This window comes from Ovis aries, chromosome 3, assembly GCF_016772045.2.
Source record: "Ovis aries strain OAR_USU_Benz2616 breed Rambouillet chromosome 3, ARS-UI_Ramb_v3.0, whole genome shotgun sequence".
NCBI classification, from domain to species: domain Eukaryota; kingdom Metazoa; phylum Chordata; class Mammalia; order Artiodactyla; family Bovidae; genus Ovis; species Ovis aries.
In genome coordinates this window covers 16,708,045-16,726,699 of record NC_056056.1, presented here as the reverse complement: position 1 = coordinate 16,726,699, position 18,655 = coordinate 16,708,045, and the positions used below count along the sequence as shown (strand labels likewise).

General features: G+C 47.3%; 1 protein-coding gene across 1 annotated transcript; it reads left to right on the top strand.

Moving 5' to 3' along the window:
• Window positions 1-1,057: 1,057 nt before the first annotated feature.
• On the top strand, window positions 1,058-18,395 carry CMPK2 (cytidine/uridine monophosphate kinase 2). Its single transcript, XM_027966483.3, has 5 exons — window positions 1,058-1,777; window positions 2,986-3,100; window positions 4,413-4,614; window positions 14,737-14,970; window positions 16,383-18,395. The coding sequence occupies exons 1-5, from the start codon at window positions 1,109-1,111 to the stop codon at window positions 16,498-16,500; spliced, it is 1,338 nt and encodes a 445-aa protein (XP_027822284.1). The 5' UTR covers window positions 1,058-1,108; the 3' UTR covers window positions 16,501-18,395.
• The last annotated feature ends 260 nt before the right edge of the window (window positions 18,396-18,655 follow it).

The following is an 18,655-nucleotide window of genomic DNA, read 5'->3' as shown; positions in this document are numbered from 1 at the left end:
CTGAAGAACAGAAAGAACTTTGTACGTTTCCTGTTTTCTTATGCTCCACACTCTTGACAACATGCTCCATCGATGTCCAAACGTCAAATTGTTCATACAGAACTAAAAACATCTTAATCTCAGAATTATTCCTTCCCTATTAGGCATACTTCACATGAAATAGCTCATACTTATTAAAAAGGGGTTTGAGCTTAGAGTTAGACCTAATCCCACTCTAAATGCACACGGATTAAATCATTATTTGTTTGCTGTTTATCTACCGTTTTCCATCTTTGTTTCTAATTCTGGCGTCTGCTTAGCAATTATTTTAAGAGATACGAGAGAAGGAGTACAAACAAACGAAAACATCCAAATAATCTTGTAATTGCTGCTTTTCTATGGAAAGCCAGTGCTGGCTGATGAAGGCGCTGTCAGGCCACCTCACTGCTGTCTCATTGGACCTGCGTGCAAGACTTGGGCGTCTGTAAGGCCACTTGGAGGGGCCAACCTGGGGACACTTCTCAGTCTGAGAGGCAACTAAAGGAGAGAGAGAATCCTAAAACAGGGAAAAGCATCTGTAAAGCGGACGGAAAGCGCTCAGCGGCTCCCAGCACCGGAGTCTGGGCGCGGCCGCGGGGAAGGCGGTCGGAGCGCCGCGCCGGGTCTGCGGGGCGAGCCCCGGGGAGGCGTCGGCGCTGCAGCCGGGCGGGGAAGAGCCGGTGAGGGTGGTGGCGCGGGGCGCGGAGCGCAGGGTGGACCCCGATGAAAAGACACACACGCGCGCGCAACCACGCGCGCTCCGTACCCGGGCATAAGCAACACAGGAGGAATTATTCAACCGGGGGCCTGGGGCCACGGGCCAGCCTCCCATCGTGGGTCCCCATCGGAGGCGGCCCGGGGCCCCGGCCTCTGCGGTTGCCCCTCCGGCCCCTCCTGGAGGCGGCCTGCTCGCGGCGCGACCTCGCGGTCGGGCGGAGGCGGAGGCGAAGCCGGGGAGGTCGCCCCAACCCAGGCCCCGCCCACTTCCCGCCGCCGGCGCCGCCGCTTCGTTTTCGCTTCCCGCGGGGCGCCGCCCGCCGGGTCCCAGCTTTCGTTTCCCCGGCGTGCGGGGCGGCACCGGGAGGCGCCCATGACCTTCGGCCGCCACCCGCGCGCGCGGCGGCTGCTCGCGCGCCTCTCGGGCCGGCGGCGCGGGGCCTGCGCTCGGGCCATGGAGCCGCCGCGCTGCTTCGCGCTGGAGCTGCCGGGCTGCACGCTGGCGCACTTTGCGGTGGGCGAGCAGGCCCCGGGCGCGCGCCCCGACCCCCGCGTGGCCGCGCTCCTGGGCCCCCCGGGCCGCAGCTACTCGCTGAGCGTGCCGGGGGCCGGGGGCGTGGGGGCCCGGGTGCGCGCGGCCCGGCTTCATCAGCACCTGCGGCAGCAGCTGCGGCGCGGCCCCTTCCAGAGGTGCGAGCTGCGCCGGCTGCTGGGCTACTGCCCGGACGGCGGCGCCGGGGCCCTGCAGCACGGCTTCCTGCTCCGTGACCCCCGCGACAGCCCCGACACCCGGCAAGCGCTGCTGGCGCTGCTGGACGCCTGCCCCGAGGCCCCGCGCCCGCTCTTGGCCGAGTTCTCCCGGGACCCGCTCTGCCAGCTGTGGCAGCGCGCCTGGGAGCGGCGGGACGGCTGGGGCTGGCAGCAGCTGGGCGGCGAGCGCGTGGGGCCCGCACCGGAGCCCGCCCTGCACCCGGTGGTGCCCGACCTGCCCAGCTCCGGGGTCTTCCCGCACCGGGAGGCCGCCCGCGCAGTCTTGGAGGCGGTAAGAAGTCAGGTCCTTTCCCAGCGCTCAGGGACCCCCTGGAGTAGGGACGTGGAGGCAGTGGGCTCTCCCGGGGCGGGGGGCTGGCCTGTCCCGACTTCTTTTGCCTCTTTACTCCTGTTAGCAAATCGGGTGGTGAAGGCGGCCTCTGTGCCAGCAGCTGTTTAGACCCCAGCCACATGGGAGGCTGGCATCCCAGCAGGAGCGGTGGGGTGCCCCTGGAGAGGGGGAAGGGGCCGCTGGGTGTGTGCAAGAGCTGTGCCATCTCAGAAGCAGTTATCCGGTTCTGGGAGGTTCTGGGAGATCGGAACGTAGAGAAGAGGGCTTGAGTTTCGGGGATGGAGAAACTTACGCTTAAGTGGTGCCTGCCTGCTTATTGGCAGCTACTTATTTCGTGTGTAACACACCTGCCTCGCGGTGTTAGGGTGTTAGGACAAGGAATCAGGTGACACACAGAGGTGCTTGGTGCGGGATGGCTGACATTCTGACCGCAGCCTATAGGTCCTGAGGCTGGACTCTTGTATCTTAGATACATTTTAGGAACTTGGGCTTATTTCTGAGTGCTTACAGTTGCAGAACCTGGGTTTGGATGCAGATTTTGGTATTTATTGAGCTTCCCAGGTGGTGCTGCCGGTAAAGAACTCACCTGCCAATGCAGGAGACTTGAGAGACTTGGACTGTATCCCTGGGCGGGGAAGATTCCCTGGAGGAGGGCTTGGCAACCCACTCCAGTATTCTTGCCTGGAGAATCCCATGGACAGAGGAGCCTGACCGGCTACAGTCCACAGGGTCGCAGAGTCGGACATGACTGAAGCAACTTAGCAGGCCTGTGTCCCTTTCAGTAAATTTCTTAAGCGTTTCTTTGCCTTGGTTTCCCTAATTCGTAGATGGGGTTAATAACAATAACACTCTTGTAGTTATCTTGAAGAGGGGCCAAGTTGATACTCCCAAGGGCACTTAGAATATTGCCTTGCTCAGAGAAAGCACATAAGAAAAGAATACATTTGGGCCTCTGTAGAGATTCTGTGAGTGCACAGCGAGGTCAGGAACAGTTCAGAACCTTTCTGAGGTTCAAAATGCTTTGCACTTCGGTCTGGTGCCAAACACAGCTCTGCCTTATCAGCCGCATGCAGTCTTCTCAGCAGTTAGACATAGCTCCTGCCCTGGCCCTGTGGCTCCGCTGCTGATGTGCGGATGTTGCTTTCCAGTGCACGTCCTTCATTCCTGAAGCCCGAGATGTGCTCGATCTGGTGGACCAGTGCCCAGAGCAGGTCCAGAAGGGAAGGTTCCCCGTCATTGTCATTGAGGGCTTGGATGCCACAGGTAAGAAAATGTCACCTCCTGGTTCTAGGCAGTGAGATTAACATCAATTGCAGAAATAGACGGGTCTTGGCAAGCAAAACGTATTGAGGGTTCAACTCATAAACCTCCTGTGTGCCAGGGACGAAGTGAAGCTGGCTTGGGATGAAAAATGGATAACTTCCAGGGGAGCTGAGCCTCAGGTTCCCCCATGAACACCGGGGAATGCAGCCTCCTTGTTCTGAAAGGAGGGGTAGGTCATGGTCTGGCAGAGCTTGGAGGGGTGGATCCCTGGATTGGATTTTCAGTGGGACAGGCGCTGGTCGAGTGAGGAGAGTGGGAAAGATCCTCCAGACAGAAGAAATGGCAGCATGCAGGCAGTTGGAGACTTGAAGCGGCCCAGTGCAGCCAGGAACCGCAGGAGCAAAGTTTGGGAAAACTAGGGAGTGGAGGACAGAAGGCTTCAAAGCTGCCACAAGGTGTCAGAATGCAAGAGATGTGCCCACACTTGGCCCAAAACGCAGCAGCAGGAGGAGGGTGGCCCAAGGGCAGGGCAGACCTGGGACGGCCACAGTGTCGTGAGGCTCCATGGGAGGCTGTCTCCTTCTGTGTCAGCTGACTGAGGAGGGGAATAAGGGCCTGGGAGGTGATGCCAGAGTTTATCCTGAGTTTGTAAACCAACGAGGTGACCGTTTTGTTTTGGCTCAGACTGTAAAGAATTTGCCTGCAAAGCGGGAGACCTGGGTTCCATCCCTGGGTTGGGAAGATGCCCTGGAGGAGGGAAAGGCTACCCACTCCAGTATTCTGGCCTGGAGAATCCCCATGGTCAGAGGAGCCTGGCGGGCTACAGTCCATGGGGTCGAAAAGAGTCGGACAGGACTGAGCAACTGAACACAACATACATTCTATTAATAGCGCTTCCCAGGTGGCACTAGTGGTAAAGGACCCACTTGGCAGCGCAGGAGACATGAGAGATATGGGTTCAATCCATGGGGCAGTAAGATCCCCTGAATCGAACCCACCCAGTATTCTTGCCTGGAGAATGCCATGGACAGAGGAGCCTGGTGGGCTACTGTCTTTGAGGTCTCTAGAGCCAGACACGTCTGAAGTAACTTAGGACAGAGGTCGGAGAGGTACTATTAATAACACCAAGAGAGGAATCCCAAGTTCCTAAGGGTCAGCAACTTTTTTAAAAATAAAGAATCATATTATTTATTCAACTCATAAGTTTTATAGGCAGAAAAATTGTCTTTGCTCTTTCTGAGTTACTGTTAACTTTGGGGAGAGATACCGTGGCCTTGGTTAAGATCTGCTGTATTTTGTGTGTGACCTGCAGGTAAAACCACCGTGACCCAGTCAGTTTCAGATTCACTCAAGGCTGTTCTCTTGAAGTCACCACCCTCTTGCATCAGCCAGTGGAGGAAAATCTTTGATGATGAACCAACTATCATTAGAAGAGCTTTTTACTCTTTGGGCAATTATATCGTGGCTTCTGAAATAGCTAAAGAATCTACCAAATCGCCTGTGATTGTCGACAGGTAGGTGTAATGTTGCCTTGAATTTGGCATTTTCTTCCTAACGTATGAGTGTGTGTGTGTGTCCATGTAGCGTACATATGTATATGCAATTATACAATTGTGTTTAAGCCAAACTGTATTATGAGAATAATGGGAATAATGTCTATGATTTATTAGCCCATACCATTGGCTGGCATTTTGCCAAGAATGTTCCACAGACTATCCTAACCTCTGGAACAATCACTACTACTTGGATCCTGAAATTGCTAATGAGAAACACAGGTCTTAGAAAAGTTAAGTAGCTTGCCAAAGTGAGAAAGCTAGAAATACCATGTTGGGAATATTAACAAAAGTCCCTACTTCACAAATTGAGCTTTCAGTGACTCATTTGTTTATTGGTTTGTTCACCAAACATATATTGGGCATTTACCGTTTGCCAGCGACTTCTTGATTTAGGGGACTCGGAGGGGAATGAGCTAGAAAATGCCTAGCTTTCGTGGAGCAAATGTGCTGAAGGAGAGGATGGTAGTCGAGCACATGGATACGCAAGATGATAATCAGAGAATGGTCAGGACTGTGAGAAGGAGAGTGCAAGGTCGTGTGGTGGAGGATGGCTGACCCCCCACTAGATGTGGTTTAGTAAGGCCTGTGCGAGGAGGTGCCATTGGCCTGAGCTGTCAATGACCCTGGAAGGACAGACATGGAAAGTTGTGGAGTGAAAGCTTTGCTGGAGGGGGATGCAAGAGCAAAGTGTAGAGACAGGAAGAAGGGAACATGTTCCAGGGCTGGAAACAGGCCAGGAAAACTTCTGGACGAGTGTCTGCTATCTGGATGGATAAAAAGACAGAGAGAGATCAGCAGTGTCTGTATCTGTGATAAAGAGTGCAGATTTTATTCTGAGTACAGAGGGGAGCCTTGGGAAGGTTTCAGATAATAGAGTGGCATAAGGTGAGTTATATTTTAAATTTCCACAAATTAAAAAAAATGGCTTTAAAGTGCCACAAAAATAGACAACAGGTACGACAAGCAATTCATGCTAGGGTTAAAGTCACCAGGAATCGGTGAAATGAAAATTGAAACGACGATGAGGTCCCAATTTCCTCTCATCAGGGTAGTAAGCCCTGATTGAAAAGGTCTGAGCTGGAGATGTTATGGATCAGTAGAAACCCTTGTGGTGCTGGTGAGAGTGAGTACCTGCCTGGTGACTTGGGGAGCAATTTGAGAAGCAAAGTGGAAGATTTGAGCAGATTCTTGTATCTCCTGGAGAAACACCAAGAGAGTCTATTTCAGCTTTGTTCATAATACTGAAAAACTTGAAAAACCAATAGACCTCAGCAGAAGAAAGTAAATAAATACCAGTGTGTTTATAGAATGGAGGTCCTATAGCTGTGTGCATGAGTACGCTCTGTCAGTGTGCCTAAGTTACAAAACCATCATTTCGAATGAAAGAAATCAAGTTACAGAAAGATGTTCAGTAGACTACATGCAAAATAATAGAAAAAAATACCATAAAAAGGGCTGGACGGTGGAGGGTGGGAGGAAAGTTCAAGAGGGAGGGGACATACGTATGCATGCATGCTAAGTTGCTTCAGTCATGTCTGACTCTTGGCAACCTTGTGGACTGTAGCCCGCCAGGCTCCTCTGTCCATGGGATTCTTCAGGCAAGAATACTGGAGTGAGTTGCCATGCCTTCCTCCAGTGTGATCTTCCTGACCCAGGGATAGGACCCGCATCTCTTATGTCTCCTACACTGGCAAGAGGTTTCTTTACCACTGCTGCCACCTGGGAAGTTCTGGATATATGAATGCTTATGGCCGATTCACACTGTTGTATGGCAGAAACCAACACAATATGGTAAAGCAATTATCCTCCAATTAAAAGTTTAGAAAGGCCTGGAAAGGTGTTGACCATTCAGTTTAGGAGAGTGCTGTCCTCTGCGAAGGAGAGAGATGCAGTTGACAGGGAGGGCCACAAGACTTCCATTGCAGCTGAATTCATCCTAAGCTTTTCTCCCATGTACATCTTACTGTCTTGCTGCAGTTTTTCTTATTTTTGGAAAGGTGAGTGATTGCATTAAAGTCTGACAAGTGTTAAGGGAAGAGAAGTAATTACAAATGGAAGTCTCAAGGAATTTCAAAAAGTGAACACATTCAAGGACAACCTGCACCCACATCGTGACTTAGAACCTTACTCAATCCTGTAAGTCCTTCCCTTTCAGTCATGACCCATCCCTCCCCTGCTGGGAACCACAGCCTTGATTATGCATTCCTGGATCTTATTTGTTCTGCTTGTTCTTGAACAGTCTACATAGGCAGATAGACTTTGAGTGCCATTTGCGTCTGACTTCCTGCGACCTGTGAGCTTTGTCGCTGTTGCCACAACCATTCTTTCATATAGCTTTGTTTGCCCACGTGTGTTACCAGTCCTGGTTGGTTTGCCCAGAGCTCCCCAAGCCAAACCCTGAGCCTCTGTTTGCAGCAAAGAAAGGCTGTATTCACAAGGTCACCAAGCTAGGAGATGGGAGTAAATCTCAGGTCCACCTTCTCCAAAGTGAGGGGCTCGGATATTTATGGGATAAAGACGCATGGTAGTCTGAGGTGTGGTGAGTGAAGTAATGTGAAAGTCACTCAGTTGTGTCTGACTCTTTGCAACCCCATGGACTATAGTCCATGGAATTCTCCAGGCCAGAATACTGTAGTGGGTAGCCTTTCCCTTCTCCTGGGGATCTTCCCAACCCAGGGATCGAACCCAGGTCTCCTGCATTGCAGGCAGATCCTTTACTAGCTGAGCTACCAGGGAAGCCTTTGTGGTCTTGAGGTGTGGGGAGCCTGGGAAAAGGTGATAGCAAGTAGGAGAAAGGTAAGGTGATCGTAGGGTGCAGGTGTAGCCAAGCATGTCTGGAGAATGGCTACATAGTTGACCTTTTTGGCCCTCTGACACCAAAAGGTAGCTGACCAGTCGCTACCTTGGGAGGGTCAGTGATCCCAACCAGTCCTAAGCCTGGAGCTTGAAACACACACCACTGACTCCAAGTTCCTGAAAGAACTCCAACTTAGGCAAACATCTTAAGACTCCTAGGACCAAGATACTATCGATAGGGGTGGAGAAGGATCTTGCTATTTACTGTTTAGGCTATGTGACGCTTGTAGAACGTGCAGGGGTTTGTGAAAACAGTTAAATCAGGCGTGATGAGTCAAGGCAGGTTACAGTTTATTATTTATTAAGCAAGTTACAGTTGAAGGGACCTGGCTGATGCCGGCCCTCAGTTTCCCGTGTATGTCTCTGTTGCCTAGAATCCCAGGAGTGGGATTGCAAGGGTGCAGGGGGCTCACGTGTACTCACCTGGAGGAGGCGCCACGAAAAAGTGCTGAAGTGGTTGAAACTTCACAGCACCTTCCCCACCCTCCCTCCGCAGTGGTGTCTGAGAATTCCCTTTGACCCACATCCTGGTCAACATTTAGCACTGCTGTTCTTCCACTATAACTAGTCCAGCTTTTCCGCTGTTCTTGGTGGGAACGTTAGTCATTTAAAAGCTATAGCCAGAACATGGAAGCGACCCAAATGTCCATCAACAGAGGAATGAATAAAGAAGTTCAGTCCAGTTCAGTTGCATAGCCATGTCCAACTCTGCGACCCCATGGACTGCAGCATGCCAGGCTTCCCTGTCCATCACCAACTCCTGGAGCTTGCCCAAACTCATGTCTGTTGAGTTGGTGATGCCATAAAGATAAAGAAAATGAGCACATATATTCAATAGAGTATCACTTAGCCATAAAAAGGAACGGAATTGGGTTATTTGTAGAGACGTGGGTGGACCTAAAGAGTGAAGTAAGTCAGAAAGAGAAAAACATACAGTACTTATGTATATTAATGCATCTAGAAAAATGGTACACACGGCCCAGTTTGCAGGGTCTGCAGATTTAGAGAATGGATGTGTGGACAAAAAGTGGGGGAAGAAGGGTGGAAGGAATTGGGAAATTGCAGTTGACATGTACATGTAAACATGACCATGTGTAAAATGGATGCCTCGTGGGAAGCTGCTTTATAGCTCAGGGAGCTCAGCTCGGTGCTCTGTGATGACCTAGAGGGGTGAGACGGGCGAGAGGTCCAAAAGGGAGGGGGTATATGTGTGTGTATGTGTGTATATATATATATGTATATATAGTTGATTCACATGGAGAAGGCAATGGCACCCCACTCCAGTACTCTTGCCTGGAAAATCCCATGGACGGAGGAGCCTGGTAGGCTGCAGTCCATGGGGTTGCTAAGAGTCGGGCACGACTGAGTGACTTCACTTTCGCTTTTCACTTTCATGCACTGGAGAAGGAAATGGTAACCCACTCCAGTGTTCTTGCCTGGAGAGTCCCAGGGACGGGGGAGCCTAGGAGGCTGCCGTCTGTGGGGTCGCACAGAGTCAGACACGACTGACGCGACTTAGCAAAACACTTTGAAGCAACTGTACTGCAATTTTAAATAAAAGCTAATTGCCACACCCAGAAATGGAACTTCTACCTCTTCACCTGTCTTTCGTGTGCAAAAGAGACAGATACCTGCATATCTGATATTTCATAAAGAGATCACTCTGTACATTGAGAATGAAGTGTGAGGTGGTGATTGAGGGGGAGAGATGAAAACAGTAGAAATTAGTTAGAAGGCCTTCACTATCATCTCAGCTCTAGTACCGGTGGGTACTTTTGACTGTGAGGATGGCAAGATAGTTATTTCAGAGTTGGCAAGTCACAAAGGATCCTAGAGGAAGGGTAAGATTTTGCTTTCTATTGTGGGACTCTGTCACCTGTGGGATGTTTTCAGCATATTGTTAAAGTGTCTGGAATTACCACACTGTTATCTTTTTTGTGATACAGTCAGTCCCCTTTATCTTGTGGAGAAAGACTAGGCTTTTCCTAGTGAAGTGTGACTCCACGAGATGTATTGTTTCCTGAGATGTCCCCAAATCAGCAGCCCTGGCTCTCCTTGCATGGAGGCAGACGTTTATTCATGACACCCTAATTCCTTATCCGTTCCCTGCTGACCAGAATCTGAGAAAGAATAGATACATGTAACTGAATCACCTTGCTGTACTCCTGAAACTAACATAGCATAGTTAACTAACTCTACTCCAATATAAAATAAAAATGAAAAAAAAAAAAAAAAGACTCGTGATGAATATCCAATGAGTTGATGTAGGCGGGCATGCATTGCAAACAACAAATTGCTATTAAAATATAAAGCATTATTATATAAGCAATGTATAAGACATTAGCAAATTGCATTTGATTTGAACTAATGTGGTTTCCTTGGTGGCAGGAATGGAGAATACTAAATAATAAAGAGTCTGAAATTGATGGCCAGAGGCTGTGATTATTTAAAATGAGCTGCAGTGTTGTCAGTGAGAGGACTCTGGCTTTGCAAAACAGGGCCCCCATTCTCCCCTGATTTTTCTTCTTTGTGTCTGTGAATTGTCTGCAATTTTGGTCTTTAAAGAGATAATACTAGATCACCTTGTCAGATGAGAAGAAAAGAGCAGTTATTTGTTGTCTGAGTGGGTTTTGTTCATGTTTAAAGATTTTAACGAAATCCATTTTAGACAACACCATCATCTAGCTGAAAAAATAAGGGAGACAGAGTAATTTTTGATGGTGACTGTGGTTAAGGTTGGCAACTTAATCACCCTTATTACCTTTAAAAATCTATTCTTGCTGATGGTTTTGCTAGAATAAAGAAGGCTTTTTACATTTAGATAGTCTCAGCCTCTATATTCAGAGCTGAGTATTTAATTTGGTGAACGGGGAGAACGTGCAAAATGCAGTGCAGATTGTAGTTCTGTTGCCAAGAAGGAGAAAACCTCGACCTGCGTGGATTTATTCAGCTGGGGAGACGAGATGTATCCGATAGAAAAAGTGAGAATACAAGTTTGTAAGTGATTAGGAGTCTGGTAAATGATACACAGGGCTTCACTGGTGTCTCAGAGGTAAAGAATCCTCCTGCCAATGGAGAAGACAGAAGATACACGGGTCCTATTCCTGGGTTGAGATCCCCTGGAGGAGGAAATGGCAACTCACTCCAGTATTCTTGCCTGGGAAATCCCACGGACAGAGGAACCTGGCGAGCTACAGTCAGTGGGGTCGCAATGAGTCAGACGTGACTTAGCAACTAAACAACAACAACACAGATGATACACGCGAGTGGCCCCAGGCAGAATTCAAGCCTGCAGCAGCTACAGTGGCCATGCTTTTTGGAGGTGGAAAGGGACTCTGCAGGATGAATGACATTAGAATTGATCAACTCCCAAATTATTTTTTTTTTACATTTATTCTTTCAGTACTCTTGGTATTGTCATGATTTGAAATGATGCAGCTTTTGTTTTAACTGGTGCCCAGTAAGAATTAAATATTTTGTTATAATGACAGTGTGATACACTTTTTATAAGCACTTGACTATTTTTGTAAAAACTATGGGGAGAAAAAACAAAGCTTTCATGACTTTCATTTTCCAGACAAGGAATTTAAGACTCACCTACATCCACAAACCGAGTAGGTGGCAGAGAGTAAACCAACACACAGCTTTGATAGCACTGTGGATGATTTTGTAGATAGGTCCTTTGCACTGTGAAATGTAGTTCAGATCTAAAGTGATTAACAATCTGGGATTTTAAAACATCGCATACAGTGAGTGGACAGCCCAGATAAGGATGGGGCCCTGGGGCCCATCACCAATAGTGGAATGTGTATTAACTGTTTCATAAATATTTGTGAAGGTTTAAATGTTTTGGTAGTCCTTTGATACTGGATTTGGAGTTTTGCATCTTGTCACTTAAAACTGGAATATGACAAAAACATGGCAAGAGTGTAATAAAGGATGCCAATTAATAAAATGAGTCTAGTTGTTGCTTTTCAGCCTTTAAGTTGTGTTTGACTCTTTGCGACCCCATGGGCTGCAGCATGCCGGACTTCCCTGTCCTTCACTGTCTCCCAGTGGCTTCCCTGGTGTCTTAGACCGTAAAGGATTTGGCTGCAATGCAGGAGATCTGGGTTCAGTCCCTGGGTTGGGAAGATCCCCTGGAGGAGGGCATGGCTACCTATTCCAGTATTCTTGCCTGGAGAATTCCATGGACAGAGGAGACTGGTGGGCTACACGTCATGGGTTCTCAAAGAGTTGGACATGACTGAGTGACTTAACACTTTCACTGTCTCCCAGAGTTTGCTCAGATTCATGTCCATCGAGTTGGTGATGCTATCTAACCAATCTCATCCTCTGCCGACCCCTTCTCCTCCTGCCTTCAGTCTTTATTAGCATCAAGGTCTTCTTCCAGTGAGTCAGCTCTTCAGATCAGGTGGCCAAAGTACTGGAGCTTCAGCATCAGCATCAGCCCTTCCAATGAATATTCAGGGGTGGTTTTCTTTAGCATTGATTGGTTTAATCCTAATGCAGTCTATCACACATCCAATAAACCATTATTCATTGCATACTTATTATGTGCCAGACACTTGTTTCAGGCTTTAAGATGTAGAGATGACTAAAAAATGAATTCTGTAATGGAGGAGACAAAAAAGAGCTTGTAAACCGCTAGGTCTGACTTACAATGAATCCTTCAACAGAGTCGAGTAGGAAAGGGTTGAGAGCCCGGAGGGAGGAACAGTGAATTCTGTTCAGGGTCTCCTCTGAGTGAGATTCCCTTTTCTGTAGGTTTATCGCAGGGTGTTGAATATAGTTCCCTGTGCTATATAATAGCAGGTCCTTGTTGTTTATCCATTGTATATATAATAGCTTATATCTGTTAACCTCAACCTCCCACTCCATTCATCCCTCAGCTCCCCTCCCCCTTGGCAAACACTAGTCTGTTCTCTGTGTTTGTTTCAGCATCTTCGATTCATTTGTGTCATATTTTAGGTGCTACATAATAAGTGACATCATACGCATTTGTCTAGCTGTGACTTGTCACTTAGTATAATAATCTCTAGGTCATCCATGTTGCTACAAATGACATTATTTCATTCTTTTTCGTGGCTGAGTAATATTCCATCATGTATATGGACCCCCATCTTCTTTATACATTTCTCTGTTTATGGACACTTAGGTTGCTTCTGTGTCTTCTCAACAAGTTCTGTTTTAAAACACCATAGGAACCGAATGGGCGTGTGTATTTTTATTTGACCAACACACAATATTAAATACCAACAGACTACCAAATAAATCTACTGAAACAATAGAAACAGACTTTATTTTCTTGGGCTCCCAAATCACTGCAGATGGTGACTGCAGCCATGAAATTAAAAGACACTTGCTCCTTGGAAGAAAAGTTATGACCATCCTAGACAGCATATTAAAAAGCAGAGACATTACCTTACTGACAAAGGTCCATCTAGTCAAAGCTATGGTTTTTCCAGTAGTCACGTATGGATGTGAGAGTTGGACTATAAAGAGAGCTGAGCCCTGAAGAACTGATGCTTTTGAACTGTGGTGTTGGAGAAGACTCTTGAAAGTCCCTTGGACTGCAAGGAGATTCAACCAGTCCATCCTAAAGGAAATCAGTCCTGAGTGCTCATTGGAAGGACTGATGCTGAAGCTGAAGCTCCAGTACTTTGGCCATCTGATGTGAAGAACTGATTCACTTGAAAAGACCCTGATGCTGGGAAAGATTGAAGGCAGGAGGAGAAGGGGACGACAGAGGATGAGATGGTTGGATGGCATCACCAACTCAATGGACTTGAGTTTGAGCAAGCTCTGGGAGTTGGTGATGGACAGGGAAGCCTGGCATGCTATAGTCCATGGGGTTGCAAACAGTCAGACATGACTGAGCGACTGAACTGAACTGAACCAAATAAATCTACATCCTCTGCCATTATGCCTTCAAAATAGAAAGCGTCCTGCAGGGCCAAAGCAATAGAGTGGTCTTGCCACACATACAATTTCAACTGAGAAAATGGAGCTCTGAGAAGTGTGCACCAGATTCTTACTGTGGTTACTGATTCTAACTAATTTTTTTAATTTAGTTTTTTATTTTTTAAATTTTAAAATCTTTAATTCTTACATGCGTTCCCAAACATGAACCCCCCTCCCATCTCCCTCCCCATAACTTCTCTCTGGGTCATCCCCATACACCAGCCCCAAGCATGCTGCATCCTGCGTCAGACATAGACTGGCGATTCAATTCTTACATGATAGTACACATGTTAGAATGTCATTCTTCCAAATCATCCCACCCTCTCCCTCTCCCTCTGAGTCCAAAAGTCCGTTATACACATCTGTGTCTTTTCCTGTCTTGCATACAGGGTCGTCATTGCCATCTTCCTAAATTCCATATATATGTGTTAGTATACTGTATTGGTGTTTTTCTTTCTGGCTTACTTCACTCTGTATAATTGGCTCCAGTTTCATCCATCTCATCAGAACTGATTCAAATGAATTCTTTTTAACGGCTGAGTAATACTCCATTGTGTATATGTACCACAGCTTTCTTATCCATTCATCTGCTGATGGACATCTAGGTTGTTTCCATGTCCTGGCTATTATAAACAGTGCTGTGATGAACATTGGGGTACATGTGTCTCTTTTAATTCTGGTTTCCTCGGTGTGTATGCCCAGCAGTGGGATTGCTGGGTCATAAGGCAGTTCTATTTCCAGTTTTTTAAGGAATCTCCACACTGTTCTCCATAGTGGCTGTACTAGTTTGCATTCCCACCAACAGTGTAGGAGGGTTCCCTTTTCTCCACACCCTCTCCAGCATTTATTGCTTGCAGATTTTTGGATCGCAGCCATTCTGACTGGTGTGAAGTGGTACCTCATTGTGGTTTTGATTTGCATTTCTCTAATAATGAGTGATGTTGAGCATCTTTTCATGTGTTTGTTAGCCATCCGTATGTCTTCTTTGGAGAAATGTCTATTTAGTTCTTTGGCCCATTTTTGGATTGGGTCATTTATTTTTCTGGAATTGAGCTGCATAAGTTGCTTGTATGATTCTAACTAATTTTTATATGTTATAAATTTGTTAAAAATAAGATTTTGTTTTATCTCTTTAATGTGTACAGTACTAAGACAAGTTCAGCAGAGCCATCCCTGGTTTTGTCATCCTCAGTGGCTGATTTTAGGTACTGCCTTGATTTCCTCTGCAGATGGAGAACTCACTACCTCCTTCCTTCTCAGGTACTGGCACAGCACGGCCACCTATGCCATAGCCACCGAGGTGAGTGGGGGCCTCCAGCACTTGCCCCCCGTCCATCACCCTATATACCAGTGGCCCAGGGACCTGCTCAAACCCGACCTGGTCCTGCTGCTCACCGTGAGCCCCGAGGAGAGGATGCAGAGGATTGAGGGCCGAGGCATGGAGAAGACCAGAGAGGAGGCTGAACTGGAGACCAACAGCATATTTCGTCAAAAGTAGGTGTCCTGATGTGATGTGAAGGGCAGGTCTCTGGCTGTGGTGATGACCCAGAAACAGCACTGACTCCAGGAGAATGGAGGAGATGACATGGCTCCCATTTTCCAAACCAGCAAGGCAGTATCCTCTTAGTTAGTCACCCCTTCCCCTGGGTCGATTCCCTGTGGCTCCAGTGAGGTTGTTCTGTAGCCAGGGGATACCTTCCTCCTAGTCCTGGCTGTGTCAGCGGCAGGGTGAATCTGAGTGAGACAACACGCCTTTCTGGGCCATCGTAACGGGACGCACATGAGCACTGTCTGATGACCACACTGTGAGTTTTACCTGCTAGGGGCTCTCTGTGTATCAGGCGTTTACTTCTGATGCTCTGTAACCCTTGCAGGGACAATATTAGCCATGTTTTACAGCTTCCAAAACTGATGCTCAAAAGGTTAACTGATTTGTCTAGCATGGGAGACATAAGAGACATGGGTTCAGTCCCTGGGTGGTGAAGATCCCCTGAAGGAGGGCATGGCAACCCACTCCAGTATTCTTGCCTGGAGAATCCCCAGGATGGAGGAGCTTGGCAGGCAGGCTGCAATCTGTGGGGTCGCAAAGAGGCAGACACGACTGAGTGACTAACAGTTACTCCCTTACTTAACCATATGTTTGTTTTCCACGTCTCTGATTCCTTCTGTTTTGTAAATAGGTTCCTTTGAACTATTTTTTTTTTTTAGATCCGACATATAAGTGATATATGATATTTGTCTTTCCCTGTCTGACTTGCTTCGCTCAGTGTGACAGTCTCTAGGTCCACCTGTCCATGTCACTGCAGGTGGCATTGTTTTGTTCCTTTTTATGACTGAGTCTGGGTACTCGTTTTAACCAGAAAGCTCTAGAGTTTTGGTCACATGATCGTCCCTGGGCATTCCGCACATGCAAAGGCTGGTTAACACCAGAAGAGGAGGTGGAATTCTGTGCAATTGCAGAAGAGTCCTAAGTGAAAACAGTGCTCATGCCAAGGACCTCTGGCTTGTGTAGAATCCTTCAGGGTGCCGACTCGAGAAAATTGCCACTGGGAAACTTAAGCTCTCTGAGCGTCTGCCCCTTTCTTTGCCAAATGGGGATAAATGACAATGGTTCTACTCCTAAAAGTTACTCTTGAGTATAAAATGAGAAGAATATGCAGAATGCTAAGGCTTGGCAGTACTAGGCGTTCAATAAAGGCTAGCTATAAAATATTATTAATTTTTCATTTATTAAACTAGATGTGTTAAATGGTTCCTGGGCACAGCAAGTTGCCCGGGGTGGGGGGAGTGAGCTCAACCAGATGGGGACCTGGCTTCAAGCTGTTTGTATTACTGTAGGAAAACAACATTTGCACGAAGGGCTGTGTTAACACATGGGCTGACTCTTTCATTCTGCCTGTCTCCAGGGTAGAAGTGTGCTACCAGCGGATGGAGAACCCCGGCTGCCACGTGGTGGATGCCAGCCCATCACGAGAAAAGGTCCTCCAGATGGTGTTAAGTGTAATCCAAAATAATTGCAATTAATTGTAGTTACTCCAGGCCAGGTGACACATTTTACTAACCTGATGCTGTTTGATCCATCTAAGCCCACGACTGGTTGTGCGGTTTTCCCAGATTTCAGTTGTGTAAAGCGTGTTGTGTGTCAGAAGAGTGGACATTTCAGTTTTACCTAAACTGTTGTTCTCCTGACCAAAGGACCCATGTGGCTGCCATCTGCCAAGTATAATGAACGTTTGCTTGGAACAGGTTCTTAAACTGCACCCCCACTGAGTCCTTCCAAGGTGTGTCTCCTCTAGAAAGCGCAAGGTAGGCAGAAGTGACCGAGAAGGTCATCCAGATCCGTGGAACCCCCCCACCTGGCGCTCCCTGTGGGTGTGCAGGCTTGCGTCCCAAAGAACGTGTCTGCGTGTCCCATCTGTCAGAACCCATCTTGGGGTGGTGAACTCTGAGCAAGAAACGTCTGGCTTGTGTCTGCGGTTTCTGGCCCCTAAACGGGTCCTCTTGGTTAGCATTACAAAGTCAAACGCAGAGGAGGCCACCCCGAGAGGCTCTGAATACAAACACACCGAGAGTCCTTGGATTCTGTTCTGCTGATTTACGTTCCTCTCCTTTCCTCCGAAAACATGGCTTTGTATGGAAGGAGTGGTCTGCATGGAGCTAGATGCTCTAAGGGCTTCCCTGGTGGTGCTAGTGGTAAGAACCCACCTGCCAATGCAGGAGACTTAAAAGACGCTGGTTCCGTCCCTGGGTCTGGAAGATCCCCTGGAGGAGAGCATGGCAACCCACTCCTGTATTCTTGCCTGGAGAATCCCATGGACAGAGGAGCCTGGCGGCTACAGTCCATGGGGTTGCAAGAGTCGGACACGACTGAAGCGACTGATGCGTTAAACGGAGCCAAGCCAGTCATGCATTTGTACTGAAGTTTACATCTTGTTTGTCCTCCATGGAGGGGGTGCGTTTTACTAATCAGAACCGAAGCCAAGAAGCTGAATGTAACACTTGCTATGTTTTTATTAGACAGATAGAATTTATCCTACTGAGTAAGCAGTAGGATATGGGATCCTGGAATGGGATTTCTCAGTGAATTATCTTGCACTTCAATGTCTTATGAGTGTACATGCAACTGATATTGAGATTTGTTTGGCTAGAAGAAAAGAAAAATAGTTGAGAAAACAGAAACTTAATAGTCTTGAGGCCTTGGGTGAGTCATTTCACATCATGTAACTTGATCTAAAAAGTGACAGTAATTCTTTATTTTTCTTAAGGCGTTGGGTGAACTAGGTGATTACTTAAAATTCCTTCCAGTTCTAAGATAGATTGAATCTGTGAACTACTTTAGGGAAATGGCTCAAGAAGACATCTCCTCAGAAAAATTTAAGGCATCATCAGGTTTATCACATGGACTCTTAAATTTTAATAAAGTTTATATTAGCTATATCATTATTTTTCAAAAGAACTGTAGGTAATTTATGCATAGAATATGTACATATATGGGCTTCCCTAGTGGCTTAGTGGTAAAGATTCCATCTGCAATGCAGGAGCCACAGAAGATGCAAGTTCAGTCCCTGGGTCAAAAAGATCCCCTGGAGGAGAAAATGACAACCCACTCCAGTCTTCTTGCCTGGAGAATCCTCTGGACAGAGGAGCGTGGTGGGCTCTAGTCCATGGGGTCAAGAAGAGTTGGGCAGGACTAAAGTCACTGAGCATGCACATATATACGTATATAAATATTTAATTTTAGGTAAATATTTTTTAAAGCTGATAAATCACGCTTGGGTGAAGATGGGTGTCTAATTAGACTGTCGGTGTTACTGACTTCAAACATTTTCAAAAGCATATGCTGGCACCTAAAAACAAACGTTTAATGCTTTCTGTATGTACCTTGCCAATGAATAAACTTGCTGTGGTTTTCTAAGCTACTCTGTTGGCCAGAATGTGTGGGTTTTCTTGAAGGTGATCCCCCAGTATGCCTCTTGTAAGGGAGGGGATTTGGGGTTAAAGAAGTGAAAAGATGTGAATTTGTGGTCAAAATGCTTTCGGAGGAAGAGGAAGGCATTTTTGTTTCGTTTTAAACATCATTTCAAGAAAGTGCAATCCCTTCCTCATTTGCAGATTGTAAAGAGATTTAGTCCTCTAATCTAATAATTCTTCATCCACTTGTCTTTATATACTGAAAGGG